Source organism: Perca flavescens, chromosome 4 (genome assembly GCF_004354835.1).
Source record: "Perca flavescens isolate YP-PL-M2 chromosome 4, PFLA_1.0, whole genome shotgun sequence".
NCBI lineage: Eukaryota > Metazoa > Chordata > Actinopteri > Perciformes > Percidae > Perca > Perca flavescens.
The window spans coordinates 12,182,945-12,201,180 of NC_041334.1; the positions used below are offsets into that span (position 1 = coordinate 12,182,945).

Genomic DNA, 18,236 nt, shown 5'->3' on the forward strand with positions numbered 1-18,236 from the left:
TTTAAAAACGTGACAAACAGCATCAAAAGCATCGGAAAAAAAGCAAAAACGGGGGGGAAAAGCACAAAAAAAAAAGGTTTATTTTCAAGAGAACAGCAGGACCGGCACGTGTGTGTACGTGGGGAGTGTGTGGTAGAGCGGGTGAGAGACTAACGGTGATTAGCTTCGGAGCGAGTACCGATTCTAGAGTCATAGTGAGAGAAACAAAGTGTCTCCCCTGTGCTTTCTGACCAGGGTGGGACATTTGTAGCAGGAAAAGTGAACTCTCTCTGGATTTCATGTTGTTTATTGAGAACAGGGATGTGCACAGGTTATTATTTCGGGCTATTATTTCCCAGGCAGCAGCCCGTTTGCCCTGATTGGCTTAGCTTCCCCTCTGGTAGCCTAAATAAACTTTTCTTTCTTTTCTTTCTTCTTTTTTTCTGTTGTGTTCTACATCAACACGATAATTAAATCTTGTTGTACATGTGAATAATGACAATAAAAGGCATTCTATTCTAAAGTTAAATCAAATTAAATCGCTATATCATCCAATCTTGCCCTCAGCGATGCCCTCTGCCCCCAGTCACGTGACTTTGTTTATATTCTCACACACGGAGCAGTGCATCTGAAAGAGAGGCAACACCAAGCCCTTCTGCCTTCACGTGAGTTTTTATGTTTAAGTTATGGAGATTATGACAAATGTCCTTTGAATAGTAACCAAAAGAAACACTTGAGCTTTGAATCAAGTGCAGCTTCAGCTTGTAACATTTTTGTCATTAACGCATTGCCTTATATTAACGTAAAATGCTGCGTTATCAACCAAAGCTAATGACAGATGTAGTGGCAGCAGGCTAACGTAGCTACGTTACATCCATTACATGTGTGTGCGTTCTGTAGGGAAGAGAGAGGCTCAGGGGGGTGATAAGTCGCCTTATTTTGTTATGAGATGATAAATGAATGTCCCAATTGGTTAATGTAATAAACTTTGCATTAAAAAAACTAAATGTATAGCCTAATGTTAATTATTATATGTTTACTTTGCCTGTTGTGCACAAGATTATCATATTTTCTCTAAAAGTTAGCATTGCACCCATGGTTTACTTTTCACACCAGCTTCTGTAGAAAAGGGCAATTGTCTTCTAGTCTGTAGTTTGAGTATGAAGCTTTTTCTCTTTACCTTAAAACAGGCTGGCAGCAAATTACATTGATTTTCTCTGCAAACTAGTTTTACAAGAATGACTGCACACAGAGAGACAAAGAAACACAGAGAGAGAGAGAGAGAGAGAGAGAGAGAGAGAGAGAGAGAGAGAGAGAGAGAGAAAAGCAAGCAGGCAGTAGAGCAAAGGGTTCTGGGTAATGGGTTACAGATGAGGGGAATGTAGGGCAGCTGCGTCAGCCTTGGATCCAGTTAGGAGGACGGTAGAGTCACCGGCTGTTGAGTCACATCCAGTCTAATTGTGGATTTACCATCTCTGCGTGAACACATGATGATGATGAAGATGATGACTGAGAACAGCTGCTACGCACTGACGGTCCGAAAAATAAACTGCCGCCATTTTTTTTTAGGAATGAAATGTTCACACTGCAACAAGACGAGACAATAAATGATGTTCAGAAAAAGTTCAGAGAAAAAGTTGAAACCTGGAGAGAAGCTTTTTTCTTTTTTGTTACACAGTATGTCCATTAGCTCAGTGGTAATAGAGAGAAAATCAATATCTAATAAAAACTATCTCACTTATCATTTGAGCGGGAAAGTCAGAAGGCAAACGTACGAGTTTGCCAACGAAGTCAGAGTTTAGTGTGACTTGTTTGAACTTTGAGCGGCAGCTAAGTGGTTTGGATTGTGACACTCGGAAGGTCATGGGAAATTTGTGGGTTGTCAGCGGGTCAACTTCTTAAACGCTGTCTTTTTACTTTGTCTACAGTATAAGACATTTTCAATATCTGAGCAGCTGTAAAGGTCCTTTTATTGCCAAAAACGGTCAAATGCAAAGTATAAGAAAAAATACATAATTAGAAAGACACCCAAAAGTTGCGTAAGGGACTTCTCGTGTCTCGATTTTCCCGGAGGGGATGCGTGGGAATTCCCCCTTTCTGCTCTACATATCCCTGCCTCTGCTGAGTTATTTTTATCCCCCGGTGGGAATAAAATGTATCCCCCCCCCCCCCCCTCAAAGTAATCAATGCTACTTCACCAACAGACCATATATTATATACCTAAAATAGAAGTATTTTAAAGGTGCTCTAAGCGATGTTGGGCGACGTTACTTCTTGTCGACGTTCGAAGTATTGTCAAACAAAACGGAGGCTAGCTCACCCCTCCCTCCTCCTCATCCCATCCCCTCCCCCTCCCTTCCGCGCACTAAACCCCCCAACCCCCACCGCCAAATCCTTCTCGTCGATTGTCTGGAAGACTGTTTGTTATGTTTGGTGGTGCAGGTTGGCGCGGTTTGTTTTTGTTGCCGTTTGTGGAGCCTGGGCTGTCTACAGTTTTTTTTACGGTGCGTTCAGGGGACAGGCAGCTCGCGGATAGTGAGGAGATGTTTGCTGTATGTGACAAAAAATGCTGTAGCCTAAAAAAAAAAGAACACCTTTAAACTAAGTAAAGCACTGTAACGTAAACACAAAATCCAAGTGACAGTTGCTGGTTGTGTTTGAATATCCTAGAATGTTCCAAAGTCAAATGTTTATTCATTATTATTCTGCCCAAAATGGTGTGTATGTAAACACTAACACACTAACTTCACAAACGTGTATTTAGTCATATTGTGGCATATTGTGGAGCGCTCCTGTTAAATCTGAATTTACACAGCTACCTGGAGCCAAATGCTTACCAAGCTAGCTTTAATTGTAAGCTGTGTATTTACCCATGTTTTGTCAAACTATGTCCAAAATGTGATGTTCTGGAACATACAGAGTGTACTGATGGACTGTGGTTATTTGAAATATGCCAATATAGTGGTTTGAGTGCTTTCTTTGGACATTTTGAGTTTGGACACATTTCCTCACCATGACTCTCGAATTTGTCGTAACTGCTGTAAATCCAGCTCACTACAGCTGCATTCCTGGAACCAACGTTTCAGAGCCATCTTTCCATTTCTGACTCATGTGTGTGTGCATTGTGTCTCAGTGTCTGTATTCAGACTGTGGTTTGGACCGAGTTCTGATATAACCCTCTCTCTCTGGGCTCTGTCATTATTTCCTGCACAGTAGGAAAATAAAACGGGGACAAACTTCAGCCTTATGGTTTCTCTCTCTCTCTTTCTCTCTCCATTTTCTTTGTTCCTTGCTTTTTTCTCCATCCAATCTTTCCTTACCTCTTTCTCCTCCTCTCTCACATCTAATTTTCCCATCTCTTCATCTCTTCCTTTCTCTCTCTCTCTGATGTGATGCAAATCAGAATGAATGAGTCAGAATATTTGAATCACTGAACCACATGAGAAGCAAACAGTCAGCTACTGTACAATGCCCCCCCTCACACACACACACACACACACACACACACACACACACACACACACACACACACAGGGCTTGGTCTGTTACAGATTGACCTTAAAGTGACACTCCACCCAAAATCTAACAAAATCAAATACTCTGCCCTGTGGCCATGGAATTAGTTTTTTGTTTCCTCCTACACTTACAATAAGTTCCAATAAAAAATACAGTGCAGCCATTTATAGCTCCAGCTTATTTACTAGCCTGTTGCATGCATTTAAAAATCACAAATATATATATATATATATATATATATATATATATATATTTTTTTTTTTTTTTTTTTCAGAACATTCCCAAAACAGCAGGGCACTGTAGTTTCTAGCAAATAAAAGGGGAAATATACATATGTTGGGGACTTTTCTTCTGTGGAGGATGAATATACATGTAATGCTCTAGTGATTCTCAAAGTGGGGTCTGGCACTTTTTTTATATACAAAAGGCTTCATAATTTAAACGAATAATGGTTAAAAAAAAATGATTCTATAAAAGTTTGTAAATTACGTTCTAATCTAACAAATCTATAACTCTTAGAATCTCCAAATGTGTTTAATAGCTGTCTAATATCTTTCTAATACATTTATTTTGTGTTTTTTTTCACATAACTAAGACCATAGAATATAGTTAAATTGTTTCTAGGGACATACATGACGGGGTCGGGGGTATATGCTCTATCCTGCAAGAGGTCCTTGGCAGGGGGTAAAATAGAGAATTACTGCTGTAGTAGTCGACGACCATAAATCAATCAAAAACACAGATTACACGATCAGCGATCAACAGGCTTCCCCACAAACTCTAGCCGAGCTGCTGGGGCTCAACACACGTCTCACACACACACAAAGGCACAGCGGCAACTCACACTGCTCAAATCTTTAACACCAGCAGCAACTATCTAAAGCAAACAGTTCAGCTAGTTAAATCCTTTTACTAAGATGCCGAAAAATCCATTAAATTTACAAAAAGCTGTTCATCGTGTGAAGAAAACGTATTAACTTTACATCTAAAACTTGAAACAAACTTTAACTAACATTACTGCTACAGTTATGTGACGCTAGCTAGTTTTGCTTCACGGCCACCGTAGGTAAAGCCAGCTAAATGCAAGACTTTGGCCGGTCAAAGAATATGCCCAACAGACATGTCCTAGTAGGAAAAGCACAGGTGTATTCAAAACCATTAATGATTGCTGCATTCCACTTAGGAGAGGCCCTGGTATTGTTCATGCTGACTCACTGAAATAGCTCACTGGGACACTGGATGGAACTGAGCCATCGTTAAGGTTATCACTTTCAGCTGTTCTTTTCCTACTATGACAAGTCAACATGTCTGCTGTGAAAAAGGTCCATTCTGATTGGATGAAAGCTATAATTTATGAAATGCACAGTAAGTCGCACAACCGAGGGAGAGAGTACAAATGAAATAATGGTAATAAACTCATAGGAACGGACTTTGTAAAATACATATGAAATGACTTTGCTAAATAAACACATTATCTCAGTGTGTTCTCCTGTTCGCTCTGTTAGAAAACATGTTGTTGGTGGAAGGAGGTGAAGGGGTGGAGCTTTGCTAAAACGTGGCATCGTTGAGGCGTTCGTCTGTGTTTACATTTCTAATTTACAGGCGATTAGTGTGCGTCTCTTATTGCCTTGTTGCTTCTTGCCATGTCTACAGTTAGAGGCCATAAATGTCAGAGAGATCCTGCACCGACCAACCAACTGACTGACATTGTCATCCCCCCCACATCACTGAAACACTGTCGCAATGGGTGACATGGTCCTTCATAACACACACCAGTGATGGAGTACTTGAAGCCCGACTCAAGTTGGCACAGGTGGGCTGTCAGGGCCAGCAAGGCCTTCTCTGCTGTCCAAGAGATTGTCAGAATCAGAATTATATTTTGATAATTATATATTTATTTCTAATATATATATATATACTCAGCAACAAAAGAAACATCCTCTCACTTTCAACTGCTTTTATTTTCAGCCGACTTAAAGGCGCAAAACGAACCTAGGGGTTAATAACAGATGTGTAACCACTCTGTCGTTCTCTGGGTTGTGTTTTCATGCTAATCGAATGTGTTTGTAGCTTGGAACATGCTAACGCGGACCACTGATTAGCTTACAACGCTAGTATATGGGACACAGTGACACGCAAATTAAATCGCTATTTAATACCACTAAAAAGGCTCAAAATATCACCACACCTTAACGTTAGCATAATGAGGGTCCCTAAATGTTAACCGAAGCATTAAGAATGTTGTAAGTGTACAGATAGTTTATTGAAAAGATAGATTATGAAGACAGTCGCGTTCATGTTTACATGCGGGCGCCATCTTGGAAACCAGTCATGACTGGCCAAACGCCGTGCAACGTGGAATCTCCCATGGTCCGATGTTGCCGGAAGAAAGCACTGAGCGCATAAGAGAAGCACTCAACGCAACAACAGACTAGCTAGTGCTTCCGCAGGATATACACTAAAGAGATGGAGGATTATTCAACCGAATTTCAAAACGTCGACAAACGAACCCTTTCAGTTTGATGGACGTCCTTATCTTTTCGAGCCGGAATATACTGACGAAGAGCTGCGGGAACTCAGTGAAAGGGCTACGAGAGAGAAAGAGAGCTACCGGTAGTCACTGCAGCAACACAGCCTCGTACTTCGGGAAACTGGTGGCGTACCTGCGGACATTGTGAAGCTATGGCTACCGGACATAGTGTGTCTGTGCGGCCGCACGTAAACGTAAACGCAACTGTCTTCATAATCTATCTTTTCAATAAACTATCTGTACACTTACAACATTCTCAATGCTTCTGGTAACATTTAGGGTCCCTCATTATGCTAACGTTAAGGTGTGGTGATATTTTGAGCCTTTTTAGTGGTATTAAATAGCGATTTAATTTGCGTGTCCCTGTGCCCCATATACTAGCGTTGTAAGCTAATCAGTGGTCCGCGTTAGCATGTTCCAAGCTACAAACACATACACGACAGAGTGGTTACACATCTGTTATTAACCCCTAGGTTCGTTTTGCGCCGGAATTATTCTTTAAACTGCGTAAAACTTTGTATGAACATAAACAAATTCAACTACTAAGAAATAAACTGAACAATGTTTCACAGACATGTGACTAACAGAAATTGAAAAATGTGTCCCTGAGCTAGTCTGGGACCTGTTGGATCGGAGGGTAAGGGCGAGAACCATGGCCCCCCAGAAATGTCCGAGAACTTGCAGGTGCCTTGGTGGAAGAGTGTTGTGACATCTCACAACAAGAACTGGCAAACCTGGTGCAGTCCATGAGGAGGAGATGCACTGCAGTACTTACAGTAATGCAGCTGGTGGCCACACCAGATACTGACTGTGACTTTTGATTTTGACCATCCTTTGTTCAGGGGACACATTTTTCCATTTCTGTTAGTCACATTGTTCAGTTTATTTCTTAGTAGTTGAATTTTTTATGTTTATTTTTTTGCTGAGTATATATATTAGAAATGAATATATATATATATATATATATATATATATATATATATATATATATATATTATCAAAATATAATTTTCTGATTCTGACAATCTCTTGGCCAGCAGAGAAGGCCTTGCTGGCCCTGACAGCCCACCTGTGCCAACTTGAGTCGGGCTTCAAGTACTCCATCACTGGTGTGTGTTATGAAGGACCATGTCACCCATTGCGACAGTGTTTCAGTGATGTGGGGGGGATGACAATGCCAGTCAATTGGTTGGTCGGTGCAGGATCTCTCTGACATTTATGGCCTCTAACTGTACACATGGCAAGAAGCAACAAGGCAATAAGAGACGCACACTAATCGCCTGTAAATTGGAAATGTAAACACAGACGAACGCCTCAACGATGCCATGTTTTAGCAAAGCTCCACCCCTTCACCTCCTTCCACCAACAACATGGTTTCTAACACACACTGAGATAGTGTGTTTATTTAGCAAAGTCACTATCAGGCCTCTCCCTGCTCTCTTTCATAAACCAGCTAACCTAATCTGTCGCTCGCTGATGAAAAGGCTTTTATAGCATCTGGACCGATCTGTTAGCTGCTATCTGACACACCTGACAGTCACATCCAGTTGACCTACATAGCTAAAAACACACACACACACACACACACACATACACACACACTACAGCTATTCTTATGTTACTCAATACAATACTTTACTGACTGACATTCTTTCTCAGACCCTAAAAGAAACTCATAATAACCTCCATCTTTTCTATTTTTCTATTCCTTTTGTGAACATTTGAAAAGTTGCTTTCCAAAATAAAGTACTAAGCCATTTCCAATGTGTGTGTGTGTGTGTGTGTGTGTGTGTTTTTGTTCATCATTTTCCCTTTGTTATGCCTTTAACGTTCATTCTGACTGTTTTTACATGGATGCAAGATGATTAAAGACTCAGTTACTTTGCACTCTTTGGAATGAAAATAAATGGAGTGAATGTGTTACCAAAGTGATCCGACACTGTCAATGAGAGAAACTTTTTCCACACGTGAATTCAAAAGAAACACCTACGCTGCACGTACCGGTAGATAACACACGTCCCACCTGCTCCACGTGCACACTTTCGACACATGGACTGAGCTCAGGTTGCACACATCTGCCTGCGGCGGTCCCCGACACTTTGCCCTGAGAAAATATTCTCATATCTCTCCGCCTGGGAGGGGCTGCCCAGGGTGACAGGTGTGTGATTTTTGCACCGAATCAAGACTTCTCGTGGTGTGGACTGAAGTTTGTTCAATCGGACAACATTTTGACATGCAAAGTCTCAAGGCTCTCCAATGTCTTGCCAGCTGAGGGGGTGGGCTAGACCTCTCATTCAGAATATCATAGATGTCGTGCTAAATCTGTCCGGTTTTAAATCCTGACTCACATTATTATAAAAACCACTGGTTAGCGTATTAGAATCTGATAAGCCTTCAAACTCATGGATCTGGTACTCAAATTGGACTTCGTGATCATCGGACTCGCCAGACATTCTAGCTGGTCTCGACCAAGTCCAGCATTGTATGCTTTTTTTTTCTAAAGTAACTTTCTCCTTCAAAATTAAACCATTGAAGAGCGCTCGTTCAGAAAACAGCTATTAGTTTAATTCTAAATCCATCTAGAACGGGCATGGACGTTGGTTTCAGCTTTATGCGATTTAAGTGAAATTGTTATAAAGTAAATAATATGGTCTAATTTCATCCTATAGTGCATTACTCTGCACTTGCTTTTTGATTATTACAAATGCTAAAGCAAAATGATCACCTTAGAAGATGTCTCACTTCACAGAAATTATGAACAGGTAAGAAAGTGGTCTTTTCTGTCTCGACGGTCCCTCCTTTGGACTCGGCCTTGACAAAGGTGGACTCGACTACAGCCCTGAGTAAAGCTGCTTTCCGACCGGAGGGATTTTTGCAGTAACAACATAATGTTCCTAGAACCCTTTTTTTTTTCTCCTGTTCCGACTGGACCAATTTGGGGATTATTAAGTTCCTCTGGCCACAGTTCCTGCGACTCTTTCAGCTCCTACTTCAGGGAAGGGTCTTTTCCCTTTTCCGCGTAGTGGTGCTTAGATGGGTGGGATAATAATATAACAAAAGGTCAGTTCCTATGGCCACTTTTGAATACAAATGGAAAAAACGGTTTTGGGGGTTAGAGTAGTTAGTAGAACTGTTTAGAAGTGGACCGTTTCTATAGCTACGTTCCTGTAACTACTTGGTCGGACAGGGGCTTAAGGCTCTATGGATATGTTTCTGTATATTGTATGTATGCATTTTAATCATCCTCTAAAGTTGAATAATTACCCAATTAAAATATGAAAACATGCAACACTTCCCCTGCTTTCCTATGTGGATCTACATCTTTATGTATATCTTTGTCACACTGTCCACTCAATGGCTGGGTGTATGTATGCGTGCGGTGCAATGAAACCACAGACATCCCAACTCTCATTCATTCTTTAATTACACCGATATTTAAAAAAAAAAAAAAAAAAAAAAAAAAAAGTGCTTCTTGGTAGAGAACATTTCTTTTCAATCCTCAAAATCAAAATGAACAAAAAAAAGGGAGAAAAAGAAGACTAAAATAATTTATGATACAATAACAAAAATATTTACATTTTTGAAAAAAATCTGTACAATATTTAAACCAGAAAAAAAAACATTACAGATCAGACTGCAGCCAGCTGGAGGTAGGTTTTATCATGTCAAGAACAAAGATCATCGCTACTGTCTTGTTAAAACCTGAGCCCTGACTACAGAAGGCGCTTCTTTTGCCAGTGAAACTCCACAAAAGCTCTGCAGAACAAATTACTCATGTTCGAAGCAGATTAGGTTTTAACTAGACAGTGACATAATTAAACAGAATACATTTCAAGGCATAACAGGTTTACCGCTAAAAACACCTCTACTCTCATTATTCCTACCAACCAGGGTCGGTACACCGAGTCTGAACAAGGAAGAACTCCATTAATACAAAAACAGGCTGCATTTTAAGACATAAGACACAAATAAGCCAAACGTTTGCCCTTCGCACATTTCATGACAAACAGCACATGAATGGATAGCATTGGCAATAACTGATATTTAGAGTAAAATGGCATTCAGTTAAACATCCCACCCCATTAGTGATATTTCAAAACATCAAAGCCAGCCAAAGATCAAGCTCAATAAGACACCTGATCCTAACCAGGCTCCCTGGTGAAGACGTACAGCATTCCCTTTCCTTAAATAGGACTTGGCGTCCCGGCTCTTTTGTGTCCATGTCATCAAAAATAAAGTCTGTTCTTCTTTTAAAAACAGGGGAATGTTGATCAGCGGCCCTTGTTCACGTAACATGTACGTGGCTCAAATTTTATTTTGAAATGACAAAAACAAATGTCGCCATAGGCTTAAGATCTCATGTCACGTGTTCTTTCAAAGCGTGATCAGTCCGCATAGTTGAGGCCATCCTCATAAAAGTGACCACGCTAAACCGCTTCAACCTTTAAAAGTTGAGCGACAGTTTCAGAGAATCTTCAGTTTCCAAGGTTGGATCAAATAGGGCCACTGACTAATAAATCACAAATGGCATTCAAACAATTTCCAGATTTCCTGAATTAATGGTTGTCTAATAGTAAAAATGCTAACCGTTCTCTTAAGTTACACTTAGCAAGATGGCTGCTTTATTAGCCATGGAACTAAATGTCACAGTATTGCTGTTGCAACCTCCTCCAGAACTAGAACCTTTAGATGTCAGGACACCATGGGTCCGTCACTCCATTTCGGACACGCAACAATCAAACGTTATGCAGAGGTTTTCTGTCCCGACTTTGGCCGATTTGCTACAATGACACGGCTCACAGTTCAGTTCACCTTCCAGTTCAGTCTCCTCAAAACCTGAATGCTGTTTAATATGGCTACTTTTGAGTTCAGACAGTTAATTAATGACAGATAACTTAATACACAAGTCGTTTCCAGGAGTGTTTAACTCCAGGAAACAAACACACAAGAGGCTGAGCTGGTGGTGAGCTGAACCGTGGCTGAGCACTGACATGTGTACAGCATCAACCCTGGTCTATACAGTACTGTCATTGACACACGTTAACCTGATAACAGAGTGGTGCTGGGCCCAAGGGTCCGCCTGAGGTCAAACAGGGCTGAAAGTACACTGATGAACCTTTTATAAAAAACATTTGAAATATATATCAAATAGCATCAGGTTTATTTAACTGCAATTTAACTGGAACTGGCAGAAGTGCAGCCGACCAAATAACTTAGAAGCCACCATCAAAGGCCTTTCAGAGTGGAGGGATTACTGGATAGTATGGCTATAAGACACTGAACACACAATATTCAACTTTTATTCAACTACTGAGCTGATGTGGCTTCCAGTTATTTGACCCAAAAGGCACTTCTGCCTCGCATCATTTTCACCTGTGCTATTTGGCATCCCCAAAATGGGATGAAATAAAGAAACTAAAAAAAAAAAAAAAAATACATATTGTCCTTGTCTTTCAGTGTGCGTTCAGCAAAGCTTTAAAAGATAAAAATCTGCTCACTCCGTCCTCGTTTCAACTTTAAAAAACATCCTACTTTCAACAACAGTCAGCAGTCAAGGCATGAGAATGATCAATTCTGAGGCAATGAGTGTGTTTGTCCATGGCAGCATGTGTAAGTACACAGTCCAGAGCTATCGTTACAAGTCTTTGAAATGTCTTTGTGCGCTCTTTTCAGCATGACCCGCCATCCTTTAACCCCGCTCAACCATCTGTCTTTGTACAAGGTCACCCCCTCCACCCACCCCCACCCCCCGATCCCGAATTGTCTCTAAACAGCTAAAAATGCCATTAGCTGCGAAGCTGCGACAGCCTGGCTTTCAGCTTTTCCTGTTTAGCTCGGAGTTTGTCCTTCTTGGATTGCAGCCTGTGGCTCTCCTCCTCCAGGCCGTAGATGCAGTCTCGGGCCTTCTTCAGGATCACCACCTTGGACGCCTTGTCGTTGTGCGACAGCTCCGGCACGTTGTCGCGCAGGTGCACAAAGCAGTTCTTGAGCTCGTTGCGCCGCTGCCGCTCCATCACGTTGTGCGTCCGCCGCCGCTCCTCCTCGTCCTCCGTCTCGGTCGAGTTTCGGGACGAGTGGTGGTGGTGGTGGTGGTACCGTGACGAGGACAATGACGAAGAAGAAGAGCTGCGAGAAGAGTGGTGGAAGCGCGGCGAGCTGTCGCTCCCGCGCGAGCGCTTGTTTGACGATGAAGAGGATGAAGGTGGCGGCGAGGCGGGACACGGTGCAGCGTAGTTGTGTTGCAGCTGGATCTCAAAGTGGTGACGCTGGAGAGCTCGCTTCTCCTCTTCCTGCTTCTGCTGACGGACAGACAGGTCAGCCAATGAGGGCCGAGGGGAGGGGCTGGAGGAACAGCGCACCACAGTTACCACATCAATCTCCTCCTCTGTAGGAAAGAGAAGAAGAAACGAGAGATGGGTTAGAGGAGTTTCTGGCACAACCTTGTTTTCTGACCTTTGTGGTAATTTGATCTGCCCTGTGATGGCACTTGCACCGACACCAAAACAAGAGTGTAGGCACTGTACACAGCACTGCAACGTGAGCTTGGCTCACACATACAGTGATGCCAATCAGCAGTGAAAATCTGTCCTTCTACTGTGTAAACAGCCATAAACATGGAGAAGCTTACAACTGTTTACAAACTGTAACTATTAATGCGTGACGGCAGTTTAAGATTACGGCAACAGTTTCATGTATAAACAGTAGTTAGTTTTGAGGCTATATAAAATATAATTATTTCCAGTTTAATTTATTGACACAAAGCTTTGTACTGTTAAAATGAAAAGGTTATGTATTCTTCAAATAATAAAATTAAAGAAATAGAATACAATAAGGCCTAAAAAAATTATATAATAATAAAAGGCAAGTCTGCCTCTTTTTCTATGGCTAATAGCCAGGGATGCTAGAGTCGGAAAAATGACTCATTAGGAGGTAATGGATGGAGCCGTCCGCAACTGTTAAAACACACACACACACACACACACACACACACACACACACACACACACACACACACACACACACACACACACACACACACACACACACACACACACACACACACACACACACACACACACACACACACACACACACACCCTCCCATCTACTCATGTCAGTCAACAGCTAAAAGCCTGCCAACACTGCAACAACATACTTGAGTAATAAAGGCTCCTGCAGATTACAGATGGGTGGCCTGATTCCAGATAAGCCAAGGGCAAAGAACAATTTGGGCTCGGTAACATTTAAACATTACATTCAATAATCATTAACAGTGAATGATCAATGAAATACCAGTTAAACAGATCTGGGCGAGGACTGTTTATACTGATAAGCTACACAATGACAATGCAGTAATGAGATTAATGTATTAGAACAACAACAAAAAAATACAAATTTAAAAAGGGCATTTTGTTTAAAATTAAATTAAATCAAAGAACCTAAAGGCAACACGTATTAAAGACTCACAACAACAAGTCTTGGCATTTTGGCTAAACTTTCATAGGAGTGAAAATCACAAATGTAAAATGAAGTCAGAACTCACCAGAGTCACTGGATGAATAGGTGGACAGCTCGCCACCGGTTGACCCATAGTCTGATGTGGCCTCGCTGGGCTCCTGAGTGTCCATCAGTTTCTGGCAGTCCAGCGTGGAGCCGGCAATCTCCTCAAAGATGCTGGTGTGGATCTCAGACAGCAGTGGGCTGGAGCCGAGCACGGAGGAGACCAGCTTCTCCTCCAGGCTCTTGTCCCCCGCCAGGCACCGCCACAGGCAGTCCTCGCCACTCTCCTCCAGAGGGGAGCAGGGCAGGCTGGGCTCGCCATCCTTCTCCGCAGCATCGGAGTGGAAGAAGTCGCAGTTCCAGGTGAGCTGCATGTCGTGGTCCTCCAGCAGGATGTCCGATACATAGCTCAGCTGGTCCTCCTTGGATAGGGGCTTACTGCCGCCCAGCCCGGTATTAGTTGGGGGGGACTGGGGGGGTGTAGGCAGCGACTGGAGGTCTTTCATCAAACTCTGGCAGAACTCATCGTCAAACAGCAGCGGTTCAGAGTAAAGCCAGTCTTGCGATTGAGAGAAGCTTTGCAACATCTTTGCTTGCAGAATCTGGGAGAAGAACATCAACAACAAAATCGAAATATCAGAGGAGAGGTAGTGCAGTTTAAATCCAGAGAAGCTGAGCCAGTAGTGTGTTTAGAGCAGCTCCGTGGCAGTTTAGTGGTAGTTCCCAACAGCGGCAGCAGCAGCAGCAACAGCAACGCGCGTTGTAGTGAAAGTTTAAACTAATTTCTCCAGTGAGGCACATTCTTATCTGTGTTTACATCACTGTAGCCCCGCCCCGCAGCTCCCCAGGGGAGGCCGTAAATCACCCAAAAAACTTTAACACCCTCCCTCCCCATGACGTCATAGGAAAAGCTGGGAGAGACCAGGGCAGAAATGTTAACACCTCTTTCCACAATTTGCATTTTTTCCCTTTTCAGAAAGATAAAAAAAAAAAAAAAAAAACACACACACCGGTAAATGGAGCCTGGCTGCCTGCTGACATGTAAAACAAAACCCCGAGAGAAAGGATGGGTGGCTTTTGTTTTCCTTGTTTTTGTTACTCACTGCTGCTGTTTCACATAACGTTACATGACCCACAGCCTCCATGCAGGTGAAGCCACTCACAACTTCTTAAAAATACAAACACCTTCTTTGCCCAGCACAAAGCCTGGTTAAGTTTTTTTTTTAAAAAGCCTCAGGGGTTTCGTATAACAATTACTAGTCAGGACAGTATGCTGATTTTCTATTACCAACAGTAAACTCTTCATTCAGCATTTAAAAAAAATAAATAAATAAAAGTCAAAATGCTATAAAATCAAACCTCTGACTTAACATAAATAACTGGAAGTGGAACAAACGGAGTAAGAAAACCCGGTGGTATTCCCATGGGGTCTTACGGTATGCGAATGTATGGCAGGCTGTGTTGGAGAACAAAGCAGCAGTGTGTGGTGCAGACGGGCTCTGGGAGTTTAAGACTGCCTTTCTTTACCATCGCCGCCTGGGAAACCAGAGCCAATACTTAACTGCAGACCAGTCTGTGCTATTTCACAACAGTAAAAAATACGTAATTACGCCTTTATGATGACATTCCCCCCACTCAACATGAGACTAAACGACTGATAATCGAATATGAATGCATGCCATTCACTAGTACTGACAGCGATAAGTACAGACCGTGCGTAAGTGTACACAAACTGAAGCATCTAAAAATTACACATTTATCAACGAGGTTTTGAATGCAGCTTCGCTGGAGTATTATTCTTGCCCGTTAGGTCGCGCTAAATGCACGCCTTTGCACCAGACTCAAGTTAATATTACAACTGAAACAATATGCACATATTTGTTTTTTACCAGATTTCGAAAAGCGAAACATTTTCTAAAAATGTCAACTTGCAACGAGTCATGCATCTGACATCACCTTAGCTTAGCGTTTATGTGTGAAAGGAATCAGCCAGAAAAGCTCAAAGTCTTTAACACCTCCAACCACCCCTTGTACGGGTCATTTAAACCCCGCATGGGTTGTGCAACGCTGTGTCTCCACGTGAAACCGGCATTCTTTCTTTCAGTGGCCACTTAAAACCACATGAAACGCAAAATTACAACACAGAAATGCACGAAAGCATAGTTTATCACGCAGACATGATGTGACTAAAATTGTGCAACGTTACCTAATGTGCAAGTTAACGTTAGCCTAACCCCAATTCAGCCGCAAGTTCTTACCTTCAACTGTCCTTACAGGAGAGGAATTCTAAATGAAGAAAACTGGAGGAGACGTCCGAAAAATCCGAATAAAGTCCACAGAGAGGAAAACTAATATGATATGCTCGACTGATATTTTCTGCGTGTGAAATTAAAGTTGGGGCAGGGCAGCATGGTGTTTGTCACCTGTCAAAATTCTTCTCCTCCGACCGCTACGAACAGACAGAGTAGGTGTGGCTGGCGGGGTCGACCACTTTATATGTCTGCTACCCGCCCGTGTCCTTCCGCCGCGACCAAAATCGCGCCAAAACGTCAAAACCGACGACATGTCGTTAACGGCAATAAAACCTGTAGCCTGTATATCCGCCGTCAGTTCCCGTTTCGATCAAGTCCTGGCGGAAAAACCGGGGGCAACGGCAATACTGGTTATTTTCGCATAGAAATCGGGGTCTATGTTTTCTTGGCAGCGGAGTGATACCGCGCAGGCTGGGATTCCAGGAAAATGGTGGCGGGTAAAAGTTAGGACAGAAACACACGTGGATTGTGAGCAGATGCCGGGTGTCTTACTGTATTTCTCCCTGCCTGCCTACATGTCTTTCTCAATGCGCCGCAAAAAAGAGCAAATACAATTTAAAACGATGGCAATTGTTATGTATAAGATATATTCATAAAAACGATCATATGCGAATAGTTGTGAATCATCCCTGTTTATATGCGTATAGTAGGATTATTCGCACACTGAATAAACTAACGTCCACAGTCATTAGTGGGGAATGTGGTGAGTGAGTGCAGTGAGTAAGCAGGTTTGGTATTGTTACGCATGTTAGAGGCATGCATTTTACAGTAGGCTACTCCGCCTGTCTACCTTTAATTCGTATTATGACCGAGAGACAGGCAGGCAGATAGACAGGCTGAATGCGTCCAGAGCCACGTTGTCCTCTAATTTCAACTCTTGCAGGGGTGTTTCACCATCCATCTATTCCTAGCGCCTCCTCCTCGTCCTACTACTGTTCGGCTACTACTAGGCTACTACAACCACACACTAGGCTATCTCAAACTGTCACCCGCATAGTTCAAAGCAAAACAGAATCTACTGCATTATAAGCTTTAAAAACACTTAATGAAAGTTTACTTACTGTTAGGCTAGTTTTATGCCATAGTCACATTCTACACTGCGCTCTCACCTTTCAAAAAATGTTGCTGATGGTTTGTGCCTTTTTTATTTATATATTTTCGCATGTTTGCACATTTTCTGTTAATTAACCAAAAAGTGGATTCAAATGTAAAATGCAAAATAAATAAATCGCTTTTATAGACCATACTATGCAAAATACATATGTAAAAATATAGGCTATATATATTGCAGTAGGTCAGTGGTTAAAAGGACTGTGGATTGGGATGAATGAACTCCAAACAGCCCCACTCAGATACCGCAGACCTCCCTCCTTCTTTATCCGCCCCATGCATATAGCTCTCTCGTGCACTGCACGTTACATAACGGACAAGGATTCGCCGTTTACACGTGCGGACACGTCGGCCAATCAGAGTGCGAGTCAGCCTCTGTTCACGTGAGTTCTCAGCAACCTCAGACAGAGGATCTTGTACCACTAGGAACTCAGTCTTTATATCCAGCTCTTTAACGCACACGCTTAATGGTATTTTCACATAAGAAGGTCCAGTTGGTGGTCATATGGTAGCCTAATCATAGGCTATAAAAAACGACATAGGCCTAAAATAGAAAGCTTAATTATTTTTAATATCTATTCTTCCAATCAATATATGTTTAAAGGTACTATATAATTAAATATATCAGTAATATTGATCACTGTTAATTTATGTTAAAATTATGAAAAAGAAAATAGGCTAAATAAGCATGAAGTCTGGTCCACACATAACAAAAGGCTGGCAGCCTAAATGAAGCTCAAATACAGATGTGTCACCATGAACAGCTCCTTCTTGTTAATGGTGCTTACATTTTCTGCAGGCATTATGCACTTTTACAGATAATCACAGACTTGTTGGGAGTCTGTCACATGGAAACTATTTCTGCTGAGTGTAAATGCTCTCCATTTCCACAAACAGAAGGGGGGAATGCAGCATAATCCTACAAAGAAATACAAATGAAAAAAAAACTGCACTGCATGGTTAAAAAGTCTAGTGTTCCACATTTAGAGGAAGGGGTTTCTGTATAGTGCGGCTGATGTAGGGCGGATCACAGCAGCAGAGCAGTAAAGAACATTTTACACACAAAGAGGGGGCGATCTGGATGTGAATAACTGGGTTAATGTGCCACCTACAGGCCAACTGGCAGAGTGACTGACTGGCCTGCATTCAGCTCTAAATACTAAACCTCTTGGCTGGCTGAGTGATTCACTGGTTATCTGGTTTAATTCTGGGATTTTCCTAATTGTTTCACATAAACCCCACCCTAAAACATCTGTAGCCTACCTGTGAATTCAGTTAAAATGATTTCT

General features: G+C 42.1%; 1 protein-coding gene across 1 annotated transcript; it reads right to left on the reverse strand.

Annotated features, from left to right (window-relative positions):
- Positions 1-11,785: 11,785 nt before the first annotated feature.
- mych (myelocytomatosis oncogene homolog) lies at positions 11,786-15,980 on the reverse strand. Its single transcript, XM_028576442.1, has 3 exons — positions 15,784-15,980; positions 13,569-14,127; positions 11,786-12,410 (listed from the first exon to the last, which is right to left on the reverse strand). The coding sequence occupies exons 2-3, from the start codon at positions 14,110-14,112 to the stop codon at positions 11,812-11,814; spliced, it is 1,143 nt and encodes a 380-aa protein (XP_028432243.1). The 5' UTR covers positions 14,113-14,127; positions 15,784-15,980; the 3' UTR covers positions 11,786-11,811.
- Positions 15,981-18,236: the final 2,256 nt, after the last annotated feature.

What these genes read in the sequence shown, in the direction of transcription:
- mych (XM_028576442.1), bottom strand. Translation starts at nt 14,112, where the DNA reads ATGTTGCAAAGCTTCTCTCAATCGCAAGACTGGCTTTACTCTGAACCG. An exon ending in CTATTCATCCAGTGACTCTG is followed by an intron (nt 12,411 to 13,568) that starts GTGAGTTCTGAC and finishes TCTTTCCTACAG; the next exon opens with AGGAGGAGATTGATGTGGTA.